This window comes from Cottoperca gobio, chromosome 16 (assembly GCF_900634415.1).
Source record: "Cottoperca gobio chromosome 16, fCotGob3.1, whole genome shotgun sequence".
Taxonomy (NCBI): Eukaryota; Metazoa; Chordata; class Actinopteri; order Perciformes; family Bovichtidae; genus Cottoperca; species Cottoperca gobio.
In genome coordinates, this window is record NC_041370.1 from 8,610,044 (window position 1) to 8,635,542 (window position 25,499).

The 25,499-nt window shown below is 41.6% G+C and overlaps 1 protein-coding gene across 1 annotated transcript in view; it reads right to left on the bottom strand.

Annotated features, from left to right (window-relative positions):
- thsd7ab (thrombospondin, type I, domain containing 7Ab) overlaps positions 1–24,929 on the bottom strand; it is a 131,175-nt gene extending 106,246 nt beyond the window's left edge. The window contains exon 1 of the mRNA XM_029451126.1: positions 24,779–24,929. Within this exon, the coding sequence (XP_029306986.1) occupies positions 24,779–24,929 (151 nt within the window). The remainder of the gene's footprint in view (positions 1–24,778) is intronic.
- Positions 24,930–25,499: the final 570 nt, after the last annotated feature.

Below are 25,499 nucleotides of genomic sequence, written 5' to 3' on the forward strand. Positions count from 1 at the left end.
AGCGAAAGACCAGCAACTCCTGTGTTCTGCAAGTTAAAATTACAGTTTTTATCAAAAGGAGTCTGGTGGCTTTGAAGAGAGCTATACAACGTCTTCAGTTTCCCGTCGGAAAAAAAAGCTTTCTGATGGCAAGGTAAAGCGGTGAAAGGGTTCTAAATATGGCATACGCTTAGACTGACATTGATTCTTTAAGGTGGGGCTTTTTTAGGTAGCTGAAATATGTCTTCTGTGATGGTCCTCCTGTTTATTTTCTCCAAACTGGGGCCGTGCCGATCATCAACTGTAGGTGACACAAGGACTGTGAAAAACAACCTCGAGAAAAATCCAAAGTGTCCTTTAAAGGAATTGATAACCAGGTGAGAAGAGATGTAGAACCGGAAAGCGTTTATTTTATTTTATTTTTAAACACCCACTGTATAGATTACAGGCTTTCTCTGGGAATTGCTATACCTGTACAGTACATGCATATCATCATGTATCACTCATCTGATCTTCCTTACTTACACTCTGTCTTATCCTGACAGTGAGATAACAAGAAGTGAAGTCACAAGGAATCTCATGATGTATAAATGAGCCACCCACTGCCTCAGTTTCCTCCATAAATTAGCAGGCGAAAAAAAGAACAAAGCTTTCAAGGAACATGATATTTAAATCATTCCTGCTTACTGCAGTGTGAGAGGATCTGATAGACTGCTTGCAGCGAGCTGCAAGAAGAATATCACGGTCGGATATAGCAGGTAGAGCAGGAGGTCCAAGGCGAGGTAGAACAAACACACAAACACACACACACACACACACACACACACACACACACACACACACACACACACACACACACACACACACAAAGTGCCATCATCACACTAGGGGGTGTGAGCTGTAAGAACTGCCACCCTCCTTCTAAAGGTGCTGAGATAAATGAGCACACAACTCTGCCCTTTGATTTCAATACTGCGAAGCTCCAGGTAAACATGAGAGGAGAGAGAGAGAGAGAGAGAGAGAGAGAGAGAGAGAGAGAGAGAGAGAGAGAGAGAGAGAGAGAGAGAGAGGAGAGATAGGGCCTCTGAGCATATGATCACATACACAACGCACACACAGAAGAAAATTAGTGTATGTGTGTCTGTATTTTGCTTCCTTACATGGATGCAAATCTAGAGAAGACAATCAAGGAGAACACTTGAACTTGTTCTGTATTTGCAACTTGACACACCATCATCTTCAATAAACACATACATCTCTACTCCCCTACTCCCTTCTTGTCGTCAGTCCTCAGTTTGCAACAGCAGAGAGATCAAACAGTTTTCTTCAGAGTCCGTGTAAGAGGAGACAACACAATCGGATTAAACACATACGAGATAATAGCTTCTCTGTAACCGTGATTGAACAAGCCGCCCGGGGAGCCAATCAATTCTCTAACTCGAACCGGAAAAGTCTGCGCTTTGACTCGTCTATTAAAGACCACTTCCTTGATCCAGTTGTAACAGCTGGATAGTAACACAGTGGAGGTTTAATCAGGGGCAAGCATAGGGACAGGAGGAGACAGTGCTGAATCCATTAAATATGGATTAGAGTGGTAATCGCTTGAGAGTGGGACATGAGGGCAGAGGGGTGTGGGAGTACAGCCAGGTGGACGAGCTGCTGTGACATGGAGCACAACAGGGGCAGAGAGAGAGAGAGAGAGAGAGAGAGAGAGAGAGAGAGAGAGAGAGCGCGAGCGCGAGAGAGAGAGAGAGAGAGAGAGAGAGAGAGCATGGTTGTGGCAGCAGCACCCTTAACATGTAGACTTAGTGTTAGCATGTACATACTAGTTTCTTGCACCATCTGTTCAAGAGCAAATGATGGGAGCAAAGGAGCGGGAAAAGGAAAATGAGTGCAACATCTGAGCGCTGATAACAGAAGGAACGAGTGGGTGCTTGGGATTTGTTTGTTTGTGTACATGTAGCCCACGGAGGGCATTCGCTGTGACAACACTGTGTAATGTGGGAATAAATGTGGGTTAATGATGCTGCAGACCAGATGTGCCTCGCTCACATGTTGGACGCTGTTACTGGAAAGGGAACTGCTGCATATTTTTACACTGACTGCTGAATGCGTAATTTATATCTGTGATAACACAGAACGAGTAAGTGGCTCCGCAATTTCAGATCAGTCTAGTTGTGCATCAAATGTGTATTTTTACCAAACATTCATCTAAAGATGCATTAAAACAGCACCAAGCAATGATGTTGGATGCAGTTTCAAATAGGACTCCCACAGATTTGTAGTTTGCATGTCAGACTACAGAATATATGATAATCTGAAAATAGATTTGTATTAAAAAGGGACAATTCGCCAACCTTTATGTGGAAGTCCAATCAGTGCTGATGGTGAATGAAGTAACTCCACAGTAGGTGCTATATTGACCGAGAAAGCGGATTTCTCCTGCTGTGAATACATGTTACACAAGCACTCTTAGCTTTTTTATTCTTAAAATAAACTCACAAAATGTCAATAAAGGGAATATTATTCCACTTAGACAGAAACAAAAAACAGCCGTACACCTTCTAAATTCCACTTTATCTCTTACACCAAAGAAAACACACTTCATTCAAACTGAACAGAAACAAACCTGTCTTGGTTTGATGTTTGAACTGTTCCAATAATAACCAACTCTGGTCTGGTCAAAATAAATCCTTAATTCACCGGCTGAATATCCTAGTCAGCCTAAACTCTGTAAAATGTATAATGTACAATGTAAGGTCCTCGTCCATAACATCGTCTACGCTCATATTTTGGGATACCGTTTTCACTGCTGGAAACATAGATAGTTTGCAATACAAGCAAAGAGAATAAGGAAGTTGTGTTTTTGAGCGGCATATAGAGCACGTCCCCCGGCTACCCAGAGGCGGAGAGCAGAAATCCAAGCTGAAGTACTTTGTAATACTTCCTTGCCCCCAATTGCGTCATTGCCGCAACAAATGACGTCACTAAATGCAGGAAGTACAACACATGTTGCAGCTGCGGCCCAGTGACGGAAAGAATGTTGGTTGAAAATCGGCAACTTTCCATTTAAGTTACCAAACTATTTAATTTAGATTTTGATGAGGTACAATAGGAACTGTAGGCCCGAATAATACGTCCATAACTCATAAATTAGACGTCAAAACACTGCACGGAAGACAAACTCAACCTGGATAGCTGTCATATCATAAGCATGTTATCCTCTGTTGTGAGAATCAACAGAAGAATTTCATTGTTCGTGTAACAAAGCTACACAGGAATGTGTGATTGGATTAGCCAATGAAATTCCTTGCGGCAAAAGTTGAGTCAGTTTCAAAAAAATAAATTGAATCTTTCTTTTTTTTTCGCCACAGCCTTCTGCACCAGGAGGCTAACCCAACACAAGACCTTCGACAACAATGATCCTTCAGCTGTAAATCTGATATATACTGAGACTTGAGAAGTAAGTTTGTGGAATCAAGAAGCACATTTCATTTGAATTTTGGCTTTTGGGTGTAAACAGCTTCTCTGTAGAAATCCTCCACATGTGAGAAAGTACAAATTACATTTCATATGAAAGAGAGTCTCTGTGGGATTGGGCAAAGGGTGTCCTGGTGTGGCCACCAGTGAATAACACTCCCAGCAGTCTTCAGCAGAGTTGCATTCTGTAGACGAGACCCTTGACAGAACGTTCTTCACTCCAAATAGTCCCTTTCAAAGGTGCCCCAGTAGGTGGAGGATCAAAGCAACTCAATAGCTGCCCTGCACCATCATCTTTAACACTTCCCCCATACTCAGCAATGGCATTGAGCAAAGAAATGCGAAGGTTTGATTGAGCTGCTTTGATATAGGATTTGGAGAGAACATAAAGTAAACCCATTTTCTTGTTAAGATAAGAGAAAACCAGCGCATTGAACTATTATTGCTCATATTCTTCAGCTGATGTTGCTGTATTGACTCAGCTTGATATCTACAGTGGAAATAAAATTTGAGATTTTATATCCCAGACTGAATTGACAGAGAGACGATCAAACTTGACTGGTATGAAACAGTATTGCCTCAAAGGCCAACATGGTGTCTTTGAAAGATGTTTGATGGTGGCAGCTGAAAAGTCAGCCATGTCTTTTGACAAGCAGACTTTGACAGATATATCAGGGTATACCGGCAATATCACAGATAAATTGAACCTGACAGATGGAAAGAAATTTCAGATGAAATTGAAAAGTGCTCTTCCTCCTCGTCCTTAAAGTCGTGTAGGAAAAACCCTGCTGCTGGCAATATATGATCAGCGTTAATAAAGAGAAAAGCTCTGACTTGATCAATCATAGCGTTTGGCAGCAGAGCACACGGAAGGAAGTCTGATTATTTCCCTCCCTTGAGTATGCTGCTCCATCCTGAGAGGCTGCATTCATTTTCACAGTGGGTCCCTGTTGTCTCTGCTGCTCTCTTCCTCTTTCACACCCATTCCATCATCTCTATTCTCTCTTTTCCGCTCATATTCCTCTCACTTTGCATTCATACACAACAGTATCCCAGTGGGGTCAACCCTTACGTGATAGGCATCGGGTATCTGCTCTGACAAGAGACTATTATAGTGTCAAACACCTCCAAAGGTTAATACTGTCAATGTCCATGCTACAGGCTATAAAGCCTTCGAAGATAGCCTATTCTTCTTTTCATGATGATCGTGCTGCCATTATGGAAATGACAAGTAGCTTTTCTAGTCTGAATCTTCCTCTCTGTTATTGTCCTCGTCATCCATGTGCATGTTCAGTTTCTCAGTTTCTCTTTCTCTGAGGAGTAATTGGTGGTGGTTTCCCACAGTTTTGAGGGGCAATGTTCTATGCTGGAGAACAATGTGACTTGCTAAAATAACTAATGAGGGTACAAAAGTAGAGGGAGTGTGAGACACGGTACCTGCGGTGATCGTTTACCTTTTCACTTTGTCTTAGCTTTTTAACACAACTCACTTTAATCTCCTCCCTTCTTTTTTCTGTTTCTATATTTTCTACTCTGTGCATATATTGCATATCTGCCTGGGAGAGGTATCCTTCCTATGTTGCTCTTCCTGAGGTTTCTTCCATTTTTCCCTTAAAAGGAATTTCTCGAGGAGTTTTTTCCCCATAACAACTGAGGGTGTAAGAATAGAGGATGTCGTTTGCTGTAAAGATTTTAAAGCCACTTAAGGCAAATTTGTGATATTGGGCTAAATAAATAAAATTGACTTAACGTGACCTCACCCTTAATTGTATCTTATTCAGGCCAAAGCCAGACCAGTGGCAGCACAGACAGAAGAACACTACTGGCAGAGAACAGAATAAAAACATATCATACAGTGATCATTTGTCTTTCACTATTTAAGAAAGGCAAACTAACAACTGTGTTTCGATGGATGTTGACGGAAACAATACAAGATAATGAATTTGAGGTGCACAGACTGAAAAGAAACTGAACTAGCTTAAGGGTGAATAGGGTCAGATGCAAATGTTATGTCGCGCAGACAACTCTCCTCTGAGTTGAATGCCCTGATTAATTCATTACAACCAGTGTTAGTGAGGAAAACATTTATGTCAGTTTGAAAAAAATCATATAGCAGATATTTCACATGCTACCATTTACCAAGACACTGATTCACCTAACATTCATACGTAAGCAAGCTAATTGTTGACAAACTAGCCTTACGGGAACATGCTAATGCTAATCCGTCACGACAGTTCTCCAAGCTTATGTCTTTCAGAAGATGCGTCTTCCTAGTATTTGTTTGTGGTGCTAAACCTAAGTTCATTAGGTTACAGCATTGAATACCCAAAGGTAAAAAAGTAGCACACACACACACACACACACACACACACACACACACACACACACACACACACACACACACACAGTATCTTCAGGACAAAGTAGACTAATCTCAATGTCACCAATTTTCTCTGGCCATGTAAAACAAACCACCACCAGCTAATGTTTGGTCCTGCAAAGTCCTGAAGATACTGTCTGTGTGTGTGTGTGTGTGTGTGTGTGTGTGAGTGTGTGTGTGTGTGTGTGTGTGTGTGTGTGTATGTGTGTGTGTCTGTGTGTGTGTGTGTGTGTGTGTGTGTGTGTGTGTGTGTGTGTGTGTGCTAGAACAAATTGGTGAAATTGAGATTAGTCTACTTTGTCCTGAAGGTCTGTGTGTGTGTGTGCTAACTTTTTACCTTTAGGTTTTCAACGCTAGAGCTTTCCAAGCGTCTTTCAATTTATTTCTAAACTGGGCTGTTTTTACTCCCCCCTACCATTTTGCTCACAGGATTTTACACCATTTGATTCAATAAAGGCTGACTGAAGGGGGCTAAAAGCTCTCCTGCATTTGCGAACTGTTAGCAAGACTGCAAGCAATAAGTACAAACCATTCCTCTTTTGTGGAACAGTTGTGGAGCAGTTTATACTCCGACAGAGGAGGTTAAATAAAAGTCAATGCAGGAACACACCTATTGAGTAAGATTGTATGCTCCATTTTGGACTCTGCAGCTTTCTGTTCAGTCAAGGATCAGCACTGTCAAGCAGGCTAGCTAATGTTCAGACGTGAAGATTTGTATTTCCAAAGTTCACCAAAGGTGAACTGAACATAAAAAATACACTTAGATTCCCCCCCTTGAGTTAGAGTAGTTGTAGTGTCATAACACTCTCGTTTATCAAGAGGAGACTATAGCAACAGCCCTCTCATAACGTTCAGGGTCAATGCAAGAAGCAGTGTGACATAATTATAGAGTGCAGCGAACAGAAAGATGTGTAGGTCAGGGTGTTGGATGGGAGTAGATGAGTTTTCCCCTGACCCACATCTTGACTCATACTAGTTAATAGTAATAGATATTATAATTACAATTCACCATGGCCTTGATGTCTTCATAAGTTCAGTACAATAGTCACATGTGGAAAGAGTTACGGTCGCTGTGATCTTTCCTCTTCTCTGTACTTGTGATCCTTCCCATCACGACTACATCGTAACAGATTGGAGATAAATCCATAATCCTCGTTCAGCCAGAGTACAAGTTATATTTCCACCAGGCTGTTTCCTTGTTGAGCTGCGTGAAGGAATAGTAACATAATAGATTTTTGTACACATTTTACACCACAATGACTGTAACTCTGGAAAATCCCCACTTGATTTAGTTCAGTTTACACTGTTAAAGCCTCATTAAAGCTTTGGCTTTGGTACAGAAAAAACAACCGAGGTTTGTGTATCTTATGTTTTATATGGCAGTTGCTCTAGGAAGGGAGGACTTCATGCTCAGTATGGACAGGTGAGTATTATATTTAAGGATAAGTCTACTAGTATTTTATATATTTCTTATTGTCAACAAATCTCAAGAAAAGACCAAAACTAACATCCTGCCAGTGTTGTCTGATACATCTGATCTTATTCCTCTGTGCCTTAGAGCTCTATTGTTGTCCAAAAACTATTAAAAACACATTAAGGAGCCAAAACATTGCACTGTGTTCCCTAATTACAATGAACACACCCACTGCAGTTCATTTTGACTCAAATACACCATCCTGCTGCTGTAAATACTCATTAGAGCACCACATGTGTATTAATGCTCAGCTGAAAATAGTTCCCAACAAATGTACTGCCGACTCCTGTTTGAGTAACATTTCAGTACTTCGCTGTTTCAGGAAACTATTTAGCCTTTACAAGTATATATTATTTATCTTTGCAAGGCAGATGGATATCACGAGATTGGATTTCTGTTGAAGCAACTTCACATTCATACTGCATAATACACCGTTTGTAGAAGATGAGGCTGCCCTTGTTGGTAGCACAGGAAGAGAGAAGTTGGAGAAGTTGGAGAATTAGCGCCTTGAGATTGCTTTTAGCTTTGAAAGGCGCTTTATAAATACAATTTATTATTATTATTATTATTAGAATTATAAGTCAGAGTGCAGCAGGACCTCTGTAATGGTACGTAATTGATAAGGGGGGACAATCTATGGAAAAACTGAGGGAAACGAGTAATCTCCCTTCGCTCAATTTGAAGCATCCGTGGATCATACCACTACCTCTCTCTCTGTCACTGTCTCTGTTCATCCTCTCGTTCTTCACTTCCTCCTCATCCGCAGTGTCCCATCACGTAAACAGCAAAGTGCTGCAGGGTGTTCAGACTACAGTTTTTACTCACAAGGGACCCGACAGTCAGCGAGAAAGGCTGTGAGCATGCACGGGCCGGCTTTAATGATATTAATCCTCTGTAAATTAGCAGTGGTCTCAAGGAAGATTTCATCAGAACTGAGCCTCTTTTAAATAGTGTTCAAGAGGCGTGAAGTGCTGACCCATTGCTGCTGGTGCTACTTACACAGATCCCACACTCGCTATTCCTACTGTGATTTAGAGGTCTTTCTGGTGGGCTGCAGTACTTATTTATGACGGTAAGTAAACTGAAAACTGAAAAAAAAAAATAGATATGGAGGATTAATGGTAGGGTGGGTCCATGCAAAGACCACATGCCCATATATGAGTGCACACATGCCAGTTCAGATTGTCCCAAGTCTGCATAGAGGGTTCCCCAGCGGGCTTCAACAGCAGGACTGACCTACATTTCACACACACACACACACCACACACACACACACACACACACACACACACACACACACACACACACACACACACACACACACACACACACACACACACACACACACACACCAGTGTTTCAGACACAGTTTTAGTCTTGTCTGAGTGGAAAAGCCTCTCACACAGCACCTGGATCAACACGGGACACTGACATTCTCAACTGAAGCCCAGAGTAAGAAAATATGTTCAGGGATATTGACTCTCCCAGGCAGAGTGAACAACCTTACCTGTTTAATAAGAAACTATGACTTTAATGGCATAGTGAAGGCACACAATTCAGAGCAAATGTAGAACCCTGCAGTGTAGACCAGAGACAGGAAGTTTACTCAAGCACTTTGATTAAATACCATTTTAAAGTACTGGTATTTTACTGTATTTCTTTTATTTAGTATGAATATCTACTGCAAACAATATACATTGTACTCCACACGTTTATCTGACATCTGCAGTGATTATTTACTTACATTGACAATTACAACACTGCTTACATGCAGTCAACAATGATAAGAATATGCACAAGTACTTTTACTTTAATAGCTGAGAACATTTTAGGGCCAATACTTACTCATTCAATATTTCAAAAACTGAACTTTTTAATATAAATATATTGCTGGTGTTACTCTATATTTGTCTTACCCTGTCTGCGCCATTTAATGTGTTTCTACTGAGGATGTAACTCTTTAAAAACAAGTCACAAATACATACTTGCATTTTTTAATAATTACTGTTTTAGGAAAGTATTTTTAGAATCGAAATAAACTTCCCCGACCATGTTCATGTCAATGAAAGAACATGTAACGGTGGTGCAATGGAGCTCTGCAACACAGAGGAATAAAACATATCAGACTTGGCTATACAAGCAATACTTGTGAATGAATGTCACAATGTTTCCACTGCTGCTTTAACAGCAGAAGATATGAGTTGTAAATAAAACCCTATTTCTGTTCTGTTGCAACAATTGCAACAAAATGTTTTGTCAAACAGTAAATAAAAAAAAATAAGAATGAAAAATACATTTTCACAGGCAATCACTCAATTTTGTCAAACAACTTCTAGAAAACAATTTTGATAAAAACAGACTCCTGAACAACACATATTGAAGGGCATGACAGTTTAACATATTCCCATTAAAATGATGTCAAGCGTGCACAACAGGTACGGTCACAGGCAGCAGGGGCAGAGGCTGTGACACACAGTCACCATATTATCTCTGTTGCCATGACTACAGCTGTCAGCAGCTCGCAGATGGGGGTGTGAGTGGAGGTGGAGGTGGAGGGGGCAGCTCCAGCCTTGACTGGCAGCTGTGACAGCTAAATAATCCTGTTGGTCGTGCTTTCATAGAAACACACAAACACACACACACACACACACACACACACACACACACACACACACACACACACACTGAGGTAGGTGTGTCCGGCTGAAGGACGGCTGGGTCTTCTGACAGCTGCCATGAACTTGTGATGGCCCACTGTACTACAGAGGTGCGTGTACACAGGAATGTGGGTTGCATTATTTCTTTATTCTTACTTCACTCGCTGCCGCGGAGCAAGACAAAGGCCTGATAAATGCATGATGTGTGGTCCAATAAATCATGAGCAAACCATTGCTCACTGAATCCCTAAGTGACGGAGAACGTGTATAATACGCCGGGTAGATAAGATATAAGCTCTAAAAAATCCCACAGGGAATGTTTAGCCCTACTACTCTTTATTGCTCAATCACTGCAAGCTTCATCGTCCTCCTTTATGCAGGTAAAAAAATAAATAAAAAAGATTGCAATGCGTTTGTCTCGTCAGTTTTAATAACAGCTCAAAAGTAAAGGATTACAGTGTGTTGACTCCAAGGAAATGCATACTGGCAGGAAATTTTATTCAAATAAAAAGGGGGGTGTTTCCACAGCTGCTATTTTCCACTGATGTGTAGCAGCCATACAGAGAGAAAACCAGTGATCCCTATTTATCAACTGACATTAGCCTCCGCACACCACTAAAAATTGCATCCACATGACATCTTGGGTTTTCAGTAAAGTGTGGTACTCCTGCCTTTCGTCAAATATAAAAACTCTTGCTCTGTTATCAGTTTTGCTCTCTTCACCAACTCAGAAAGAGCCTTGTTCTCTGGGGACAGAAAGTCATTCTGGGAAACAGGAAATCACTTACTGAAGTAGAAGAAAACGAGGCAGGTTGAAGGGAAGCAGGTAACCCAGAAAAAGTCAATTGCAACTGCTCAATCACAGAAATAAATAAATAAATAAAACCTCCACAGATTGATGATACCTAACAGAGTGAGATCATTGAAGGTTGAGTTTTTCATTTAAAAGAAAGGAAGTCTGGAGCGCACAGCAGCGTGCACTACAAGCACTTATGGCACGGCTGTAATTCCACAAAACTTCTCATCCTGAGTGCGAGAGCTTGCCAGAAAATGGGTGAATGCCTGTTGCAAACTGGCAATTTCTCGCTGCTTCCAGGAGGACACGACCCTATTCTTCCCCCTCGTCCTTGTGATCACTGGGTTTTCAGAAAAATGAACTGGGAGAATGTAAACATGGAGTTGATGGATGACATTTTCCAAAGCTTTGTCTTACAATTAGTTGTGGTTCAAGAGCTCCAGGGCCCTCTATCAACTTTCAGACATTCTTTTCTTTGATGACAAAGACTTCCTGCTGTGAAGTTTCCATATTAGTTTTGTCTAGATGCACACAGGTAAAAAAAACAAACAACCAAAGAGTTTCAATTGTTTGTGTAGCTCCCATTCTTCACCAAGATCAAAGTGCCAAAAATCCTGTTTTCATAAGGATTCTGCTGGAAGCTAATGTCACTGGATGGTTTATTAAACGAGTTGCCGAGTATCTCAAACACTCATTGACTCACACCAGAACAATCTAGATTGATAAACAGAACTGCAGGTAAGAGGAAAAACGAGTATTTTTTATTTATTTTTGGTTGTCCCTTTAAACATTTCTGAAATAAGCTTAAACTAGGAGAATTGAGCAAGAGGATTGAGATTTAAATGAAATAGATATGTCTACTGAGCAAATGAGCTCAAATGAACATCTATGACAGTGGCACGCAAACATTGTGGGATACTCCTTAGAGCAGGGGTCTTCAACGTTTTTCAGGCCAAGGACCCCTAAACTGGTTTAGCGTGGAGCAGGGACCCCTACTGTATATATTGTATAGAAGAGGCTTGATGAGATGCGTGCGATGGGGGGTGCGTGGCGCAAATTTCTTTTTCACCCCTCTCCTTACCTCCGCTCTATCTCTGACAGTAGGTGTGTGTGTCGAGAGCAAAGTCCCGCGCTTCACGAAACACAGCGGAGGAGGGAATGTGAATGCGGAAGGCAAAAAGAAAATCTTCAAACAATTTTGCGACCCCCAGGGGGTCCACGGAGGTACCTGAAGGGGGGTCGCAAAAAGAAACATTTTGTGTGGATTTTTTTGTTCAACAGGACTCCCTGTTGAAGACCTATGCCTTAGAGATATACAGTAGGTGCCTGCGGTGAAGACAATGGTCAATGGACACATGTCACATTTTATGACACAAGTCTCTTGTGACATGCATTGAGGTCATTTGTGCGATGACCTGTTTGCTTCTAGCCATGAGTTATGTGTGATGTGTATGGAAAGTGTGGTCCATCCATCCATCCATCCATCGTCTACCACTTATCCGGGGTCGGGTCGCGGGGGCAGCAGCTCCAGTAAGGAACCCCCAACTTCCCTTCCCTCCACATCCTCCAGTTCCAACTGGGGGATCCCGAGGCGTTCCCAGGCCAGTGAAGAGATATAATCTCTCCACCGAGTCCTGGGTCTTCCCCGGGGTCTCCTCCCAGCTGGACATGCCTGGAACACCTCCCTAGGGGGGCGCCCAGGTGGCATCCTTACTAGATGCCTGAACCACCTCAACTGGCTCCTTTCAACGCAAAGGAGCAGCAGCTCTACTCGAAGTCTCTCACGGATGGCTGAACTTCTCACCCTATCTCTAAGGGAGACGCCAGCCACCCGTCTGAGAAAACCCATTTTGGCCGCTTGTACCTGCGATCTCGTTCTTTCGGTCATGACCCAGCCTTCATGACCATAGGTGAGGGTAGGAACGAAGATCGACCGGTAGATCGAAAGCTTTGCCTACTGGCTCAGCTCTCTTTTTGTCACAACGGTGCGGTAAAGCTACTGCAGTAAAAACATACCATGCAGTTGAACATCTTAATCCAGAATAAATGTAGCCGCAGGCTTTATGTATCGAGTACATTTCTGTGCGTCTATAGACGATGAGGAAGGGCACGGCGAGAACAGCCAGTGGCAGCGAGGAGAGAGGTCACACGTGCCATGATGAATTACAGGAGCCGGGGTTGTCTTGGCTGCTTGTTCATTAATGAGTCCTCTTAGGGGAGTGTGCTGCGACAACACAAAAGGACACATCAACGGGACATCAATTCTCATCAGCTCTTTACAGGGTGTCTGCAGTGTGCTGCTTGTTTTGGATCTAATTGTGTGCTCTCATAATCGAGTACAGCTCGCTTAATCTTTAAATGACAAAAATTAATTTGCCTATTTTATGGTTGCACTCTTTTTTGATCACAGGACTGGAAAACCACTGACACATATTAAAGGCATTTTCAAATATTGTTTAGCTTGACATTGACTTGATTATTAATATATATGCCAATAAATTTCTCACACATGACATTTGAAATACTTAATTTAGCACCTAATCAATTACTATTGTTCACATCGGTGCTCATACAGTCCAACAGACACACCAAATAAACAGTGTAATACAATGTTAAGGCCAGTTCACACGTAAAGCTGCTTTCAAATGATCAGCGGTAAAACAGTTCTGCGCTAGCTTTGCCGTTGTTTTTCTTTGCAGAGAGCGGTGCTGCCCAACTAGGCGGAAGCACTCATAATTGCCACCAAGCGCTGCGGTCAAATTATTTTAAAATTTGACCTTGATTGCAGTTAAATGCGCAACAAATTAGATAACAGCTGTATGAAGCGGCACAGGCAAGCAGGGGCGGTAACACTAGAAATAAATCTAACTAGCTGCCTTCACCGCAAGGCTCTGCAGCCGACCTTGCGGTGAGCGCAGAGAACATTTCATGTGAAGACAGCTTTATGATCTGGTTTCTAAATTGAACCAATGTGAGGATGATACATTGTGTACATTTTTTCTAACTGGTCTGGTTTGTATTCACAAAGGCAAAACTTAAGCGACCCTCGTCGTGCGACTGAACAACATCTACTGGGCTCACCGTGCTTCTTGAGTTAAGGATCATATCAAGGTCGTCATACCGCACACATTTGTCCTTAATATCTGAAGAGCTACCACGTTTCTGCAAAGCGCTGCGTACTTTGATGTACGGTTAACACAACTCTTTTTTATTGTCACATAACACTGCTCAACAGTTCTCCTTCATTTTATAGCTGAATATTTGGAATAACTTGGTGTTCTTAAGCACCTTCTCGAGTAATTGAGAAATGTTCTCTTCAACCCATATATTCTGAAGACATCTCAATTTGTCTTGAGTCCAGGCTTGTCCCCCGTCACTAGCTGGTTGCAAACGTACAAATAGGGTTTTAACCAACAACATGACACAGTAAAATGGTATGCTTCATGTGTTTGTTCACACCGTTTGAGTTCACTTGACCTGACCACCCAAACGAACGGGTTCGGTTCAACCGGACTAAACAAGGCTGGTGTTTGAGAAATTCCATCAAATAACTTCCTAGTTGTTGAAAAGAGTGTTTTTCTTAGACAGCAAAAGATAATTCCTGCAGCATTTAAAATAGTTATGATGGGAAACTATTCACTGTTGCAGCCTAACTTTTGGAGTTAGGAAGATAAAACAGGTGTATTACATATGACTATGAGTTCATAAAGACAATGTTTTTAAACTAAGAAATTATCAAATATCAAATGTATCCTCACTTAAAAACAGCCTAGTGAAACAGAGATGACTTGAGCTAAGAATAGATGAGAAAACACAATCTGTCACATTTTCCTCCCTGACATGCAAAAAGCTGCCTGGTTACACATTGTGTTAAAGGGAAGTGCCAACTTTCTCTCTATGGATTACAAGTGTTGTTTTAGTGGGATGTACTGTAGTGTGTGTGCGTGTGTGTGTGTGCGTGTGTGTGTGTGTGTGCGTGTGTGTGTGTGTGTGTGTGTGTGTGTGTGCGTGCGCGTGTGTGTGTGCGTGCGCGTGTGTATTTAGGTGTTTGCCAGAGACCTAGTGTGTGAAGTGGCACCCATGAGTGGAGGCCCACGCCATACACCCACAGCACAATGGGCAGCGTGAGATGTGAGCTAATGGACGAACAGATGAATAGACGCTTGAATCAATGGATGGATAAAGAGTTGGATGGTGTTCAAGATTATAGTTTTAGTTATGCAACCATTTAAAAGCAGCAGAAATAGCCTAATAATAATAAGCAGCAGTGTGTGTGTTCGTCTTTGGACTTTAAAATCCAAGCAGAAACATACAAGCTGGTTTTTAATATGTTGGAAAAATCACCTGTAATAACAACATATTCCAACAAGTATGTATGTGATTATGTGTACGACGCAATTTAAGTTACATTACAATATTTAGGTATCTGCTCAAGGCATCTTTGCTTCCCTGAATGGTTGATACATGTGTGATTTTGAACTGGGACCTGTAGTAGTAAAACACACCTGCCATTGGCACCGGTAACCACAGGTGTCATCAAATAAACCAGGACTGAACAGTCTTCAGAATTATGACTTCATAGTCTGATATTTGTGTATTTGAATTTAAGACCTTTAACACTTTTTATAGTAATTGTTTTATAGCTGTCACTTCAAAATGCTGTAATAACTAATTGAAGAAAATAGTTGTGTACATTTTCACAAGGACATAAAGTTAGATAAGTAGATATTACACTGGGTTGCTGAAATAATAAGTTGCTTAGTCAATCTGCAAATAATTAATTAGCAACAATGTTGATATCAATTAACTTGTTTAAGTGAATTATCAAGCCAAGATGGCAGAACTTTCTCTGGTTCCAGTTTCTCAAATGTGAAGAGTTGCTGTTTTTTCTCTTTGCTACGTCCTTATATAATATATTTAGGTTATTCTGACAAAACAAGGACTTTCAACTATACCCTAGGCTCTCTAAACTATTTATATATTTTATAGACCAAACAATGAATCCATTAATGCAAAACCTTTAAAAATTACTTGTCTTCTCTGTAAGTAAATAAATGTACGGGTGGGAAGTGACCATCAAAACACTGACAAATATTCCACACACACCACCACGCCTGTCTGCTGTAAGCATGAGGGGTTAGTGAGCCTGATCAACCTACTACTGAGACGTATATATGCGGTGAGCCCTGCCCTGCCTGGGGCCATCTGCTGCCCTCCCTCTAATCCAGAGGCTTGTCACTGATGATTAGCCGGCCACTCTATCACTCTCTCTCACCCTCTACCATTATACACAGTATTTCTGCTTTAGTATGTTGATACTAGTGTTAAAGCATTGCGTTGTGTCTCAGCCTGTATGCCTACAACTCCTGTATGCTTTGTCTCCTTATCTTTGTCTAACTCCTTCATTCTATATGTCAGGCCTATTGTGCTGTTGTTAGTGCTTAATTGAAAAAGTGTGCACCAATTTCTGTTGCCATGTGCACCTTTAATATAGCGAAGTCTTTTTTTGTGGGGCAAAAAGACTTGAAATGCAGATAGATTTCAGCAGCAGTTTCAAGGATGAAGCCCCTTCTGTATAACAGCCTGAATACAAATGAGGTCAATAGCATGAATCAAGGGTATAATTGAAGGATTTACTACCAACTTGACTTTTAATATCTGTTTGAAATCTTTCTCTCTCAAACTGTGAGTAATAAGTTCCGCCTGTTAGTGTGAAGGTTAGCTCTCGGGAGAGGGTAACAGACATGGTAAGAGATAGAAATAATAAGCAAAAATAACAACTGTGGGAAACACTGTGATATCTTGCATTGTCAATGTTCTTTGTTTTTACATGCACAAATCAGTATATTGTTTTCTGCCCATGTATTGAGCTATAATAGCAAAGTGGTTCAACAGATGAAATACCATGACATTCATGGTGTCCAGAGGATGGATCCCAATGACTGTTGTGATCCTCTCATGTTTGCTCTAGCGCCACCTTAAGGTTGACGTGAGTGAGTGAGTGAAATTATCTCAACAACTATTGGATTGATTGGGATGCAATGTGGTACAAATGTGATACTTAAGACATCCATGTTCCCCTTAGGATGAATTGTAACCATTTTGGCGGTCCTGGACTTTTTATAGTGTTATTACTCTAATACTTGCTGATTAGCACGCTAACTGATTGGTTGGTTGACTTCGTAAGCATGATAATTGGTAGCTAATGTTAGCATAGTCATTGTAAGCATGTTAGCAGCTCATCCAGAATGCAGCAGCTGGACTAGTCTTCAATTTACCCAAGTTCTCCCCCACTACACCGCTTCTCCGCTCCATTCACTGGCTACCAGTGGTGGCTCAAATCTGCTTCAAGACTCTGGTGCTTGCCCACCATGCTGTGAATGGATCAGCCCTTTCCTACATCCAGGCCATGGTCAAACCATACACCCCAGCGCGTTCACTTTGCTCTGCATCTGCAAACGACTTGCTACTCCCTCACTGCGAGTGGGACCCAGATTCCCCTCAAATAAAACCCACCTGTTTGCTATCGGCTCAATGGACGCTCCCCATTGATGTCAGGTCAGCAGACGGTCTTCACACCTTCCGTCGCAGACTGAAAACTCACCTGTTTCGACTGCACCTCGGCACCTTGGTTTGGCTTATTTGTAGCTAATAGTTGAATTCATATGCTATTGTTTCTGTATGTTGCACTTTTATTTGGCTTATTTGAAGCTATTGTTCTGCACTTAAAGGATTGTACCTATTTGAAGCTATTGTACTTGCAAGATTCCTGCTGTTCAGAGTTGTACCCTCATGATTGTTTGCACTTATTGTAAGTCGCTTCAGCTAAATGAACTGTAATGTTAGCATGGTAACATTAGTAATTAGCTCAAAGCACCGCTATGCAAACTAACAGAACTGCTAGCATGGCTGTAGACTCGTGTTAATTGTTGTTCTTTAATCACTTTGCATCTACACTGTATCATTGTGCAGTCACAGTCAAATTAAACCAAAGTACAACACGTACAAGTCAGAAGACTCACGGCTCAACCTTATTCCACAGACCAACACCATCAAATTAGGGATTGGCAAATATTGTCACACACAATTACCTAAAGCCACCATCTTGTCACTGTTGTTTAAGGCACTCTGTGGAATTACTGCACCATTTTTACTCAACAAACCAAGAACACATGGTCCAAAACAGTGCAGGATATCATTCAGAAATGGGGTCAAAATTGCAGCAGTACAATGTGACTTTCAATAGCCGAAGCAATGTTATTATATAAGATTCAAAGCAGTGGCAGATTAATATTTTAATGCAATGTTCTCATGATATTCAGCTATATTTAATAGCTTTGATATATGATTCCTTAAGCACACAGTAGCACAAAAGCAGTCTGTGTTTACAGTTCATCACATGATCTAATGATAAATTAATCTTCTTGCCACACAGCAAAAAAATGCTTTCCATAGCATCCGGTTCTGTATCAGTTTACCCACAAGAGAGCAAATCAACAACACCAAAACTATTGTTAAACAAGAAGCTTTTATGTTCAAAAGAGACTGTAAAATATACCCGTGTCTTCCCTACGGCTGAGAAAAAACAATTGATGGCCGGTGGGAGAGATGAAGGATTAACAACATGGCTGTTGGACATACAGGAGAATATTTACTCCTGAGCATCTTCCATCTCAACGGCTTTATTAGAGGAGGATCAGTGGAAGCAGCACAGCGTCTAAATGTCACTGCTTTCTTCAATGACGACGATATTCCTTTCAGCCCACTGAAGCTGCCTCGTTACCTCTCGTGGGAGTAAAGGGGCTGTTTTGAATACCACTCCCTGACCACGAAAATACTAGGTTTCCTCAATACGGGCACAGGATTTGTTTGTGTTTCAAAATGTTTGGCTGAGCTCAGATTTGAGTTCCCTTTTGTGAACTGACACCACAGTGATGTGACCGCTGTAAAACAGAAAAACACAAGCCCTCTATTTATTTTTAGAGAAGAATCGGGAGAAAAGTAGTTGGTAAAAACACCAGGAATTAAGGAAGTTTCAGATCGAATTAAGACATGACTAGGATAATGCAGCAGGGGACATGAATGAAAACAGCAACTAGCCTCAAAGAGCCCTTGAGAATGGTACCTTATCTTCTCCCTTTAGCCAATTGTAGTAGATTATTGTAGCTTTTACATACACATGTCCAGGTATAGGATGACTCAATAGGAATTGTGCTTGATGCTGCTAAAGTTGTGTGGGTGTGTAGGTCAGACTTTTCTATCATGTACTAATCTTTTTACAGCAGCACGTGTCCCTTTCATATACCAGGTCAAGGCTGATAATCAGGGAAACAACATCCCCACATAACATAAATCTATCACTGATCTGCTTACTCACGCCATCCAGCCACAAAATACACTGGTAGTGTAGCTGCATGACATAGTGCCCCATCTAAAATATGTGATGAGCCATTTGAATATGGTCGAATAAGGCGGGGGGAATCCTCTTATGTCACTCTAAATAAAGTTTTTTGGATGAAGTGTAATCTCTAATCCTGCCATCCCTCCTATATCAGTAATAGCCAGGTTTTAGTGTAAGCTCTGCCATTTAGATTAAACAAACTCTGGCATCTCTTTGGCATCTTTCTCCCCTGGATGGATTGGCTATTTTAAAAACGCAGCAGTCTGGAGTATAAGGGGAGGGGGGGGTAATATCTCTAAAGCCACAAAACAGATCAATCTGGGTCACGTGATTTATTGTGCAGCAAATGGTTTTAAAATCAAGTGCAATGTCATGGTACACCAATTTGGTTAGACGACTGGAGCTTGAGCCGCACTCGTTCTTTTTCAAGTGAGACAAAAACCAACTTTGAAAAATAGCTTCCTTCCTCTTTTAGACAGAAAGATGCTGAGGCCACATGGCTACTGCTGTTGTTTCCAGAGAAAGACTCCACAGGCTGCTGAGTGCTCACTTTCCAAAGGTTGTAGGGCCAGTCACAAACTGCAGACAAAATTAGCCTCTATTTCCACTCAAACTGAACCAGAAATGAAAACAAAAACACAGACATACGGAATTAAAATAAACCCCATTGGCATACTGCGTAATGAAAGATGAAAATCCCAAAGAAATTGTCTTAATTTATATGCATGGCCTAAATGTGTTGCCTGTTGCTAAGGAATTTAAACAGTGGCTGGGCAATTACCTACCAGACTCTTGTTTGCCCTCAGGTGCTATGCTAATTAGGGTCATAGAGGGTCACGTTGTAATGCACTGACTAAAATGAGGCAGGAATCTCCAGGGAATAATCTCATTTGGGAATGATGCCAGTCAATGCTACCATGCTGATATCAAAGCTACGGCTGCTCCTCAGTCAGACGAGTTTTTTTTGCATTTAAGATATCTGGGGAACAATAATAGGTGTGCGGGATGTTAGCATACAGATATTTAAGGTGAAGGATTTTACAGAGAGAGCGGTTTCTAATTTAATAAACCATGCACAATGAGTGAGGCTGGCGGTCAGGTCAGTTGAGGACATGAATCAATCAAGTATGCAGCCAAAAAAAAAAATCCTTTTATAGAATGAGAAATTGCAAGTAAGAACATTTAGCCAAAGTCAATCCACATACAATTAGATGAACAGGCAAAACTAAGCATTGCAGATTTCTCATGTGGTTCATAAGTTAAAGCATGAGAAGCAATTTTATGCTTAATTAGTATGAGGCACCTGGAAGAGATCAATATCTCTACTTTTGTTTCGATCCATCTCAAGGCTGTACTTTTGATTCAGTTACTACAATCAGTTCGGCTGAAGGCGTTTTGCCATATTAATGACCTTGGCTTGCTGTATTGAACTTGTGAACCTGTCAAACCCGTTCTCCCTCAATTTCCTAGATGGCCTTTTCAGTGAGTCCGGCGTAATAGCAGGTGATTGTGCAAGAGCCACTAACAATCGTCAGCGAGGGTGACATCGTTCACTGCTAGTGCCGCTCTGAAGGGAGGAATGTATTCGGCTAACAATGGCATGTCAGCACCAGTAGCCCTGTCCCCGTGCACTGAAAGGTGACATCAGTGGGACGTGGTGACACACAGCATCGTGTTCAGAGCGCTGAAAGCTGCAGTGTTCCTCATTGTAAGATAGTGGGTAGGACTAAAACTCCATTGTCTGTGCCAAGTGACAGGTCATTAGAGATGCGGGGCCGACAAATGTACAAACTCAGTCACATGCACACTTACTGTGGATTCAATCTGTGATGAAATGAACTGAAATGATCTCATTATCTCATCTGATAAAACTAAAAGAAATATCGGCCAACAATAATTAATCGTAAAAATGTCAGAAATTTTTTTTAAAAGTCCATCCCAGTTTCACAAAATCCAAGTTGATGTCTTTAAATGTCTTGTTTTGTCAGTCCATAACCCAAAGATATTCAGTTTAATAGAAAATAAATCAGAAGAAGCAGTCAATCTCCATATTTACATGAAAAATGACTTTTTCGAATATTTGATTATCAAAATATTTGCCGATAATCTTTCTGTCAATTGACCAATCATTTAATCGACTAATCGTTGCAGTTAAAATGTCACATCTTAGTATAGAGCATTTAACAGGAAGCCAATCAGAAGTCAGTTTGATACAGAGCCACTGGTTTGCAATAATCTGTCAAAAAATTGTCAAATCTCAAAAGGTTTAAAAATGATACCTGTCAATGTAGTGGTTGAAAGTTATTGATTTATCCATCGAATCCAAATTCTACCAGCCAGTAAAACACTGCATGAACTCGTAGCAAAACACACACATGCATGGAAGGTAAAGTAAATCAGTATGTTGGAGCATTTAATTGGATAGCCCGTGCAGGACTCAGGTGACTTAACAGGCCTATGACAGAGAGGCACGTGCTGAGAAGTGTGCCTCTACCTGATGAGTCGAGACTCTATGTGAAATGGGATTGGCTTGATCAGGGGCCAGGGGGCAACTCCTGCGTAATCTGAATGATAGATAATCCGGATCCCAGGAAAGATTACAGGGCCCGCATTGAGGGAGGGTGGGAGTTAATAAACAGTGATCAGATCGGGAAGTCAAACCACATCGATAAATGATTTGGCACCTGTTGATGCAAGCCTCAGCATGTCAAAAACACGATAACAATGCTGAATGTCTTTGAGAACTTTTCGTTTTGCTGTGTTTCAAAATCCGATGAAAAAAGTGAACCTGCATCATCATGAAACTGCACAAGGAACACTTACAGTCAGGCATGCAGAGAATGCCAATATATGGAGAAGTTACAGTATGTGTTTGCTTGAATACACCATCACCTACTCTGCCACATGTAATTGCTTTGTCCTCAGGCACACACGTGAGATCTTGACAGCTCAAACCTGCCAACCTCGTCGCTCCAACAACAACAGAGTCTAATGAAGCACGCACACAGTACCAAGATGGGGACAATGCACCTGCTGTGTGTGTATGAGTGTGTATGTGTGCCTCTGCATGTGTGGCACTTAGCAGATCTCGTGAACATGCAGGATGCAGCAGAATGTGTTAGATCCATTGTCATCCTGGTGTGGAGACTTATGCCTCCTCAGTACTGGCGACAGATAAGGCTGCTGTGGACATTTTTAGCACATTATAATGTTGCATTAAATGGGAAAAAAGCTGTGGATCTTAAAACAGAAATGCAAAATATAGCATGAGTGCCAGACAGGAAAAGAGAGCGATAGAGATGCAGATGAAGAAGTGCATAGGGAGTGCACAGTTGAGGGGAAGCAATACGAAGAAAAATGGTGTGAAAATTGCGCATGAGAGGGAGACAAACTCCTTGCAATCTCTCAAAGGACCCGGAAAAACTGTGGCAAGCTATTATGACCATAATCATCACTACCACTGTCCTCGTGGTGGCTATAATCGTTCTCGTTTTTTTTTTCTCCTCAGTTATCCTTACAGCCACCTTCGGAAATATCACTTGCATGTCTGGCGGAGCCTGTTGTCTCTCTCTGCCTCATTTCAATAGAATTCTCACACCAAAAAAAACAGCACTGAACTGTCTCACCTCCCAAAACAGATACATCATATTTTCACAGAAGGTAATAAAAGCAATGCCGGCCCAATTCCCCACAGTTTCAAAGACATGGGCTGTATTTCAGCTAGACTCATCAATATGCAAAACATCAGAGCATTGCTTGCCACAAGAATATTCCCTCCACTGCACACTCTGCAAAAACATCATCACATTCTGTTAAAAAAAAAAAAAACCAAGCTTCGATTGGAAGCATCACTCCAGTATGCAAATCGTGTGCAAACATAATCACATTTTGATGAAAAGCACTGGATTCAAAGCCCTAAATTGCCCTATGTGATTTTAATACTACGCAGGCAATTGTAAAACCAAAGAGGCACAGAAAAAAAGAAGACTCCAGGGCAGAAATCAATGTTCTACCTTTTATTTGGGAAGAAGTGAACAAACTCCAAGCACTGGATTACATTTCAAAGCACAGAGCCTAGAGCTTTCCAGTTGAGGAACATGTATAGTGTGGGAGAAAGGTGCTGTGGCGTGGGAGAGAGGCGTAATCACTATGACCTACAGTAGGGTAGATGTAGGTTAAGTTAGTCCCTCTCTATGCCTGCAGTGCTCACTCGGCCTTTCTCTTTCTCAAGTCTTTTCCCTGGGCTATCTTTCCTGGGTTTGTAAATCCCTGCTCCTTTAATCTCCTTACTCAGCTACATCCTCTTTAAAGATGCAGAACCACAGGAGAGACGTGGGATACGTCAACTGGGGACTGTAGCTGGGCAAGGCGGGGCAGGACAAGAGGAGTGGAGGTGTTTGAGTTAGGGTTAGGGGGAAAAGTTGTACTGAGAAAATATAGTTGTGGGTAAAAATATGTTTGTTACAAAAGAGCCCTCCCTCACCTCCTGAGCTTTTCTGTCTAATTGAGGATTAAATCAAGTAATTCAATTTATGCCTAAAGGACTTTTAAAATGATAAATCGTTTCCATTATAAATCCTCATGGTAACAATCACTGCAACACCTGTACTATCGAACCTTAAATTAGTGCTAGGCAACCATGCTTGGTAGTTGGCTTCCCTTGCGTATCAACAGTGAAAACATAATTCAATGGATCCCACTGTGTCAGTCAGTTGACTACACATGATTATTTCTCTGATAGACAGTTTAAGTCAGCTGTGCAGTACACAAGCATAAATGTGCAAAGATGTGAAACACAGTGACCGCCCATCAATCTACGCATGTACTACATGTATGAATTTCTAACATACACAACACACACACACACACACACACACACACACACACACACACACACACACACACACACACACACACGCATACCCCACAGCTACCCCCACCCTGCTCATTCAACGCTGATGTCGTATCAATACCATCTAAAACCATTTCACTCCGCTTCCCTCATCAGGCACTGTTGTGCGGAGATGGCTATCAATCATCAGCATGCTGTAACATACGGCAGCAATGTTTCAATAATGGTGCATCACCTGATACTCAGAATAATCCATTCAAAAATGTATCATGGTTGTCCTGCGTGCTACATGCTATCCAGTTTGAAGAGACAGCTATACTGTAGATTTTCTGGGTCATCTTTCATGTGTATGTATCTTTGAAGTTCAGCAGCGTAGTCATATACCTCAAATAACAAATTTATGAGACAACCAAAGTGTGTCATATGGAGTCATTGTAGACCTGTGCAAGTTAATTAAGCTTGAGAATATGTCTGTTTCTGTACAAGATCCGGGAACATTTTTATTTTCGCAATAGAAAGGTAGGACACACTGATTTTAAATCTCCCCTAAAATCTAAAAGTTATCACATCATTCAGTGCACATTTGCCAGAAATTATGAACTGACACACATGATCAGATCTTGGGATCAGAGTGTGGGAGGTCGAATAACATAACAGCTCAAAAAGCACACACTAATTTACCATCTACCCACTATTGTAAACATGCCATATGTAAAACAAGGGATCAAATATAATCTGTAATTAGTGGTTTAGCAGTACCTGTTTCCCAGAAGTAGACAGACTTCTCATCGTCTGTCTGTGCGTGAGCCTCCCAGAAACCACAGAACAGCAGCAATGTCACCAAAAGGTACCAGCTCCCCTCTGTCCTTATTCTGAGGGTCCCTGCTGCACCCCTCCACCCTAGCCCCATGGTCCGCCACAGGATAAAAGTAAATCCACTCAGCTCAGAAGGTCAGCGAAGGCAGTGTAGAATAAAAAACATAAAAATAAAAACACACTAGTCCAAAAGGCAGCAAGAAGTGAAGTATGCTTCAGTTTGAGAGAGTCAGGGTGTGAGTAAGTGTAAGAGAGAGGGGGGAAAAACTAAGGTGTGTGTGTGTAGTGTGTGTTATCAGTCCTGCACGAGTTGAGGTCCGGTACTTGGTCTTGTGAAGGACAGAGAGAGTAGTTTTTTTCCTTTTTCCTAACTTGGCAGGATGGTCCCAAGAGGAGGCTGTCAGTGACGGGGACTGAGCTGCAGATGGATGGCTCGGTCTTCCTCCTCCATCGTATCTGCTCCCACTGTTGCCGTTGCTGCCTCTGTCCTCTGGCTGTGGAGCAGTGACAGTGGGCGAGTGTCTGCAGTGTTGTTCGCCTCCCTCCCTCTCGCTTTGCTCCCGCTCACTCTCTCTCTCTTCAGCTCCTATTCGCTCACTCATTTGCTCTTCTCCCTGTGCCACCCTGCTCTCTCTTTTTCCACTCCTGGCTTTTTTTAAATATG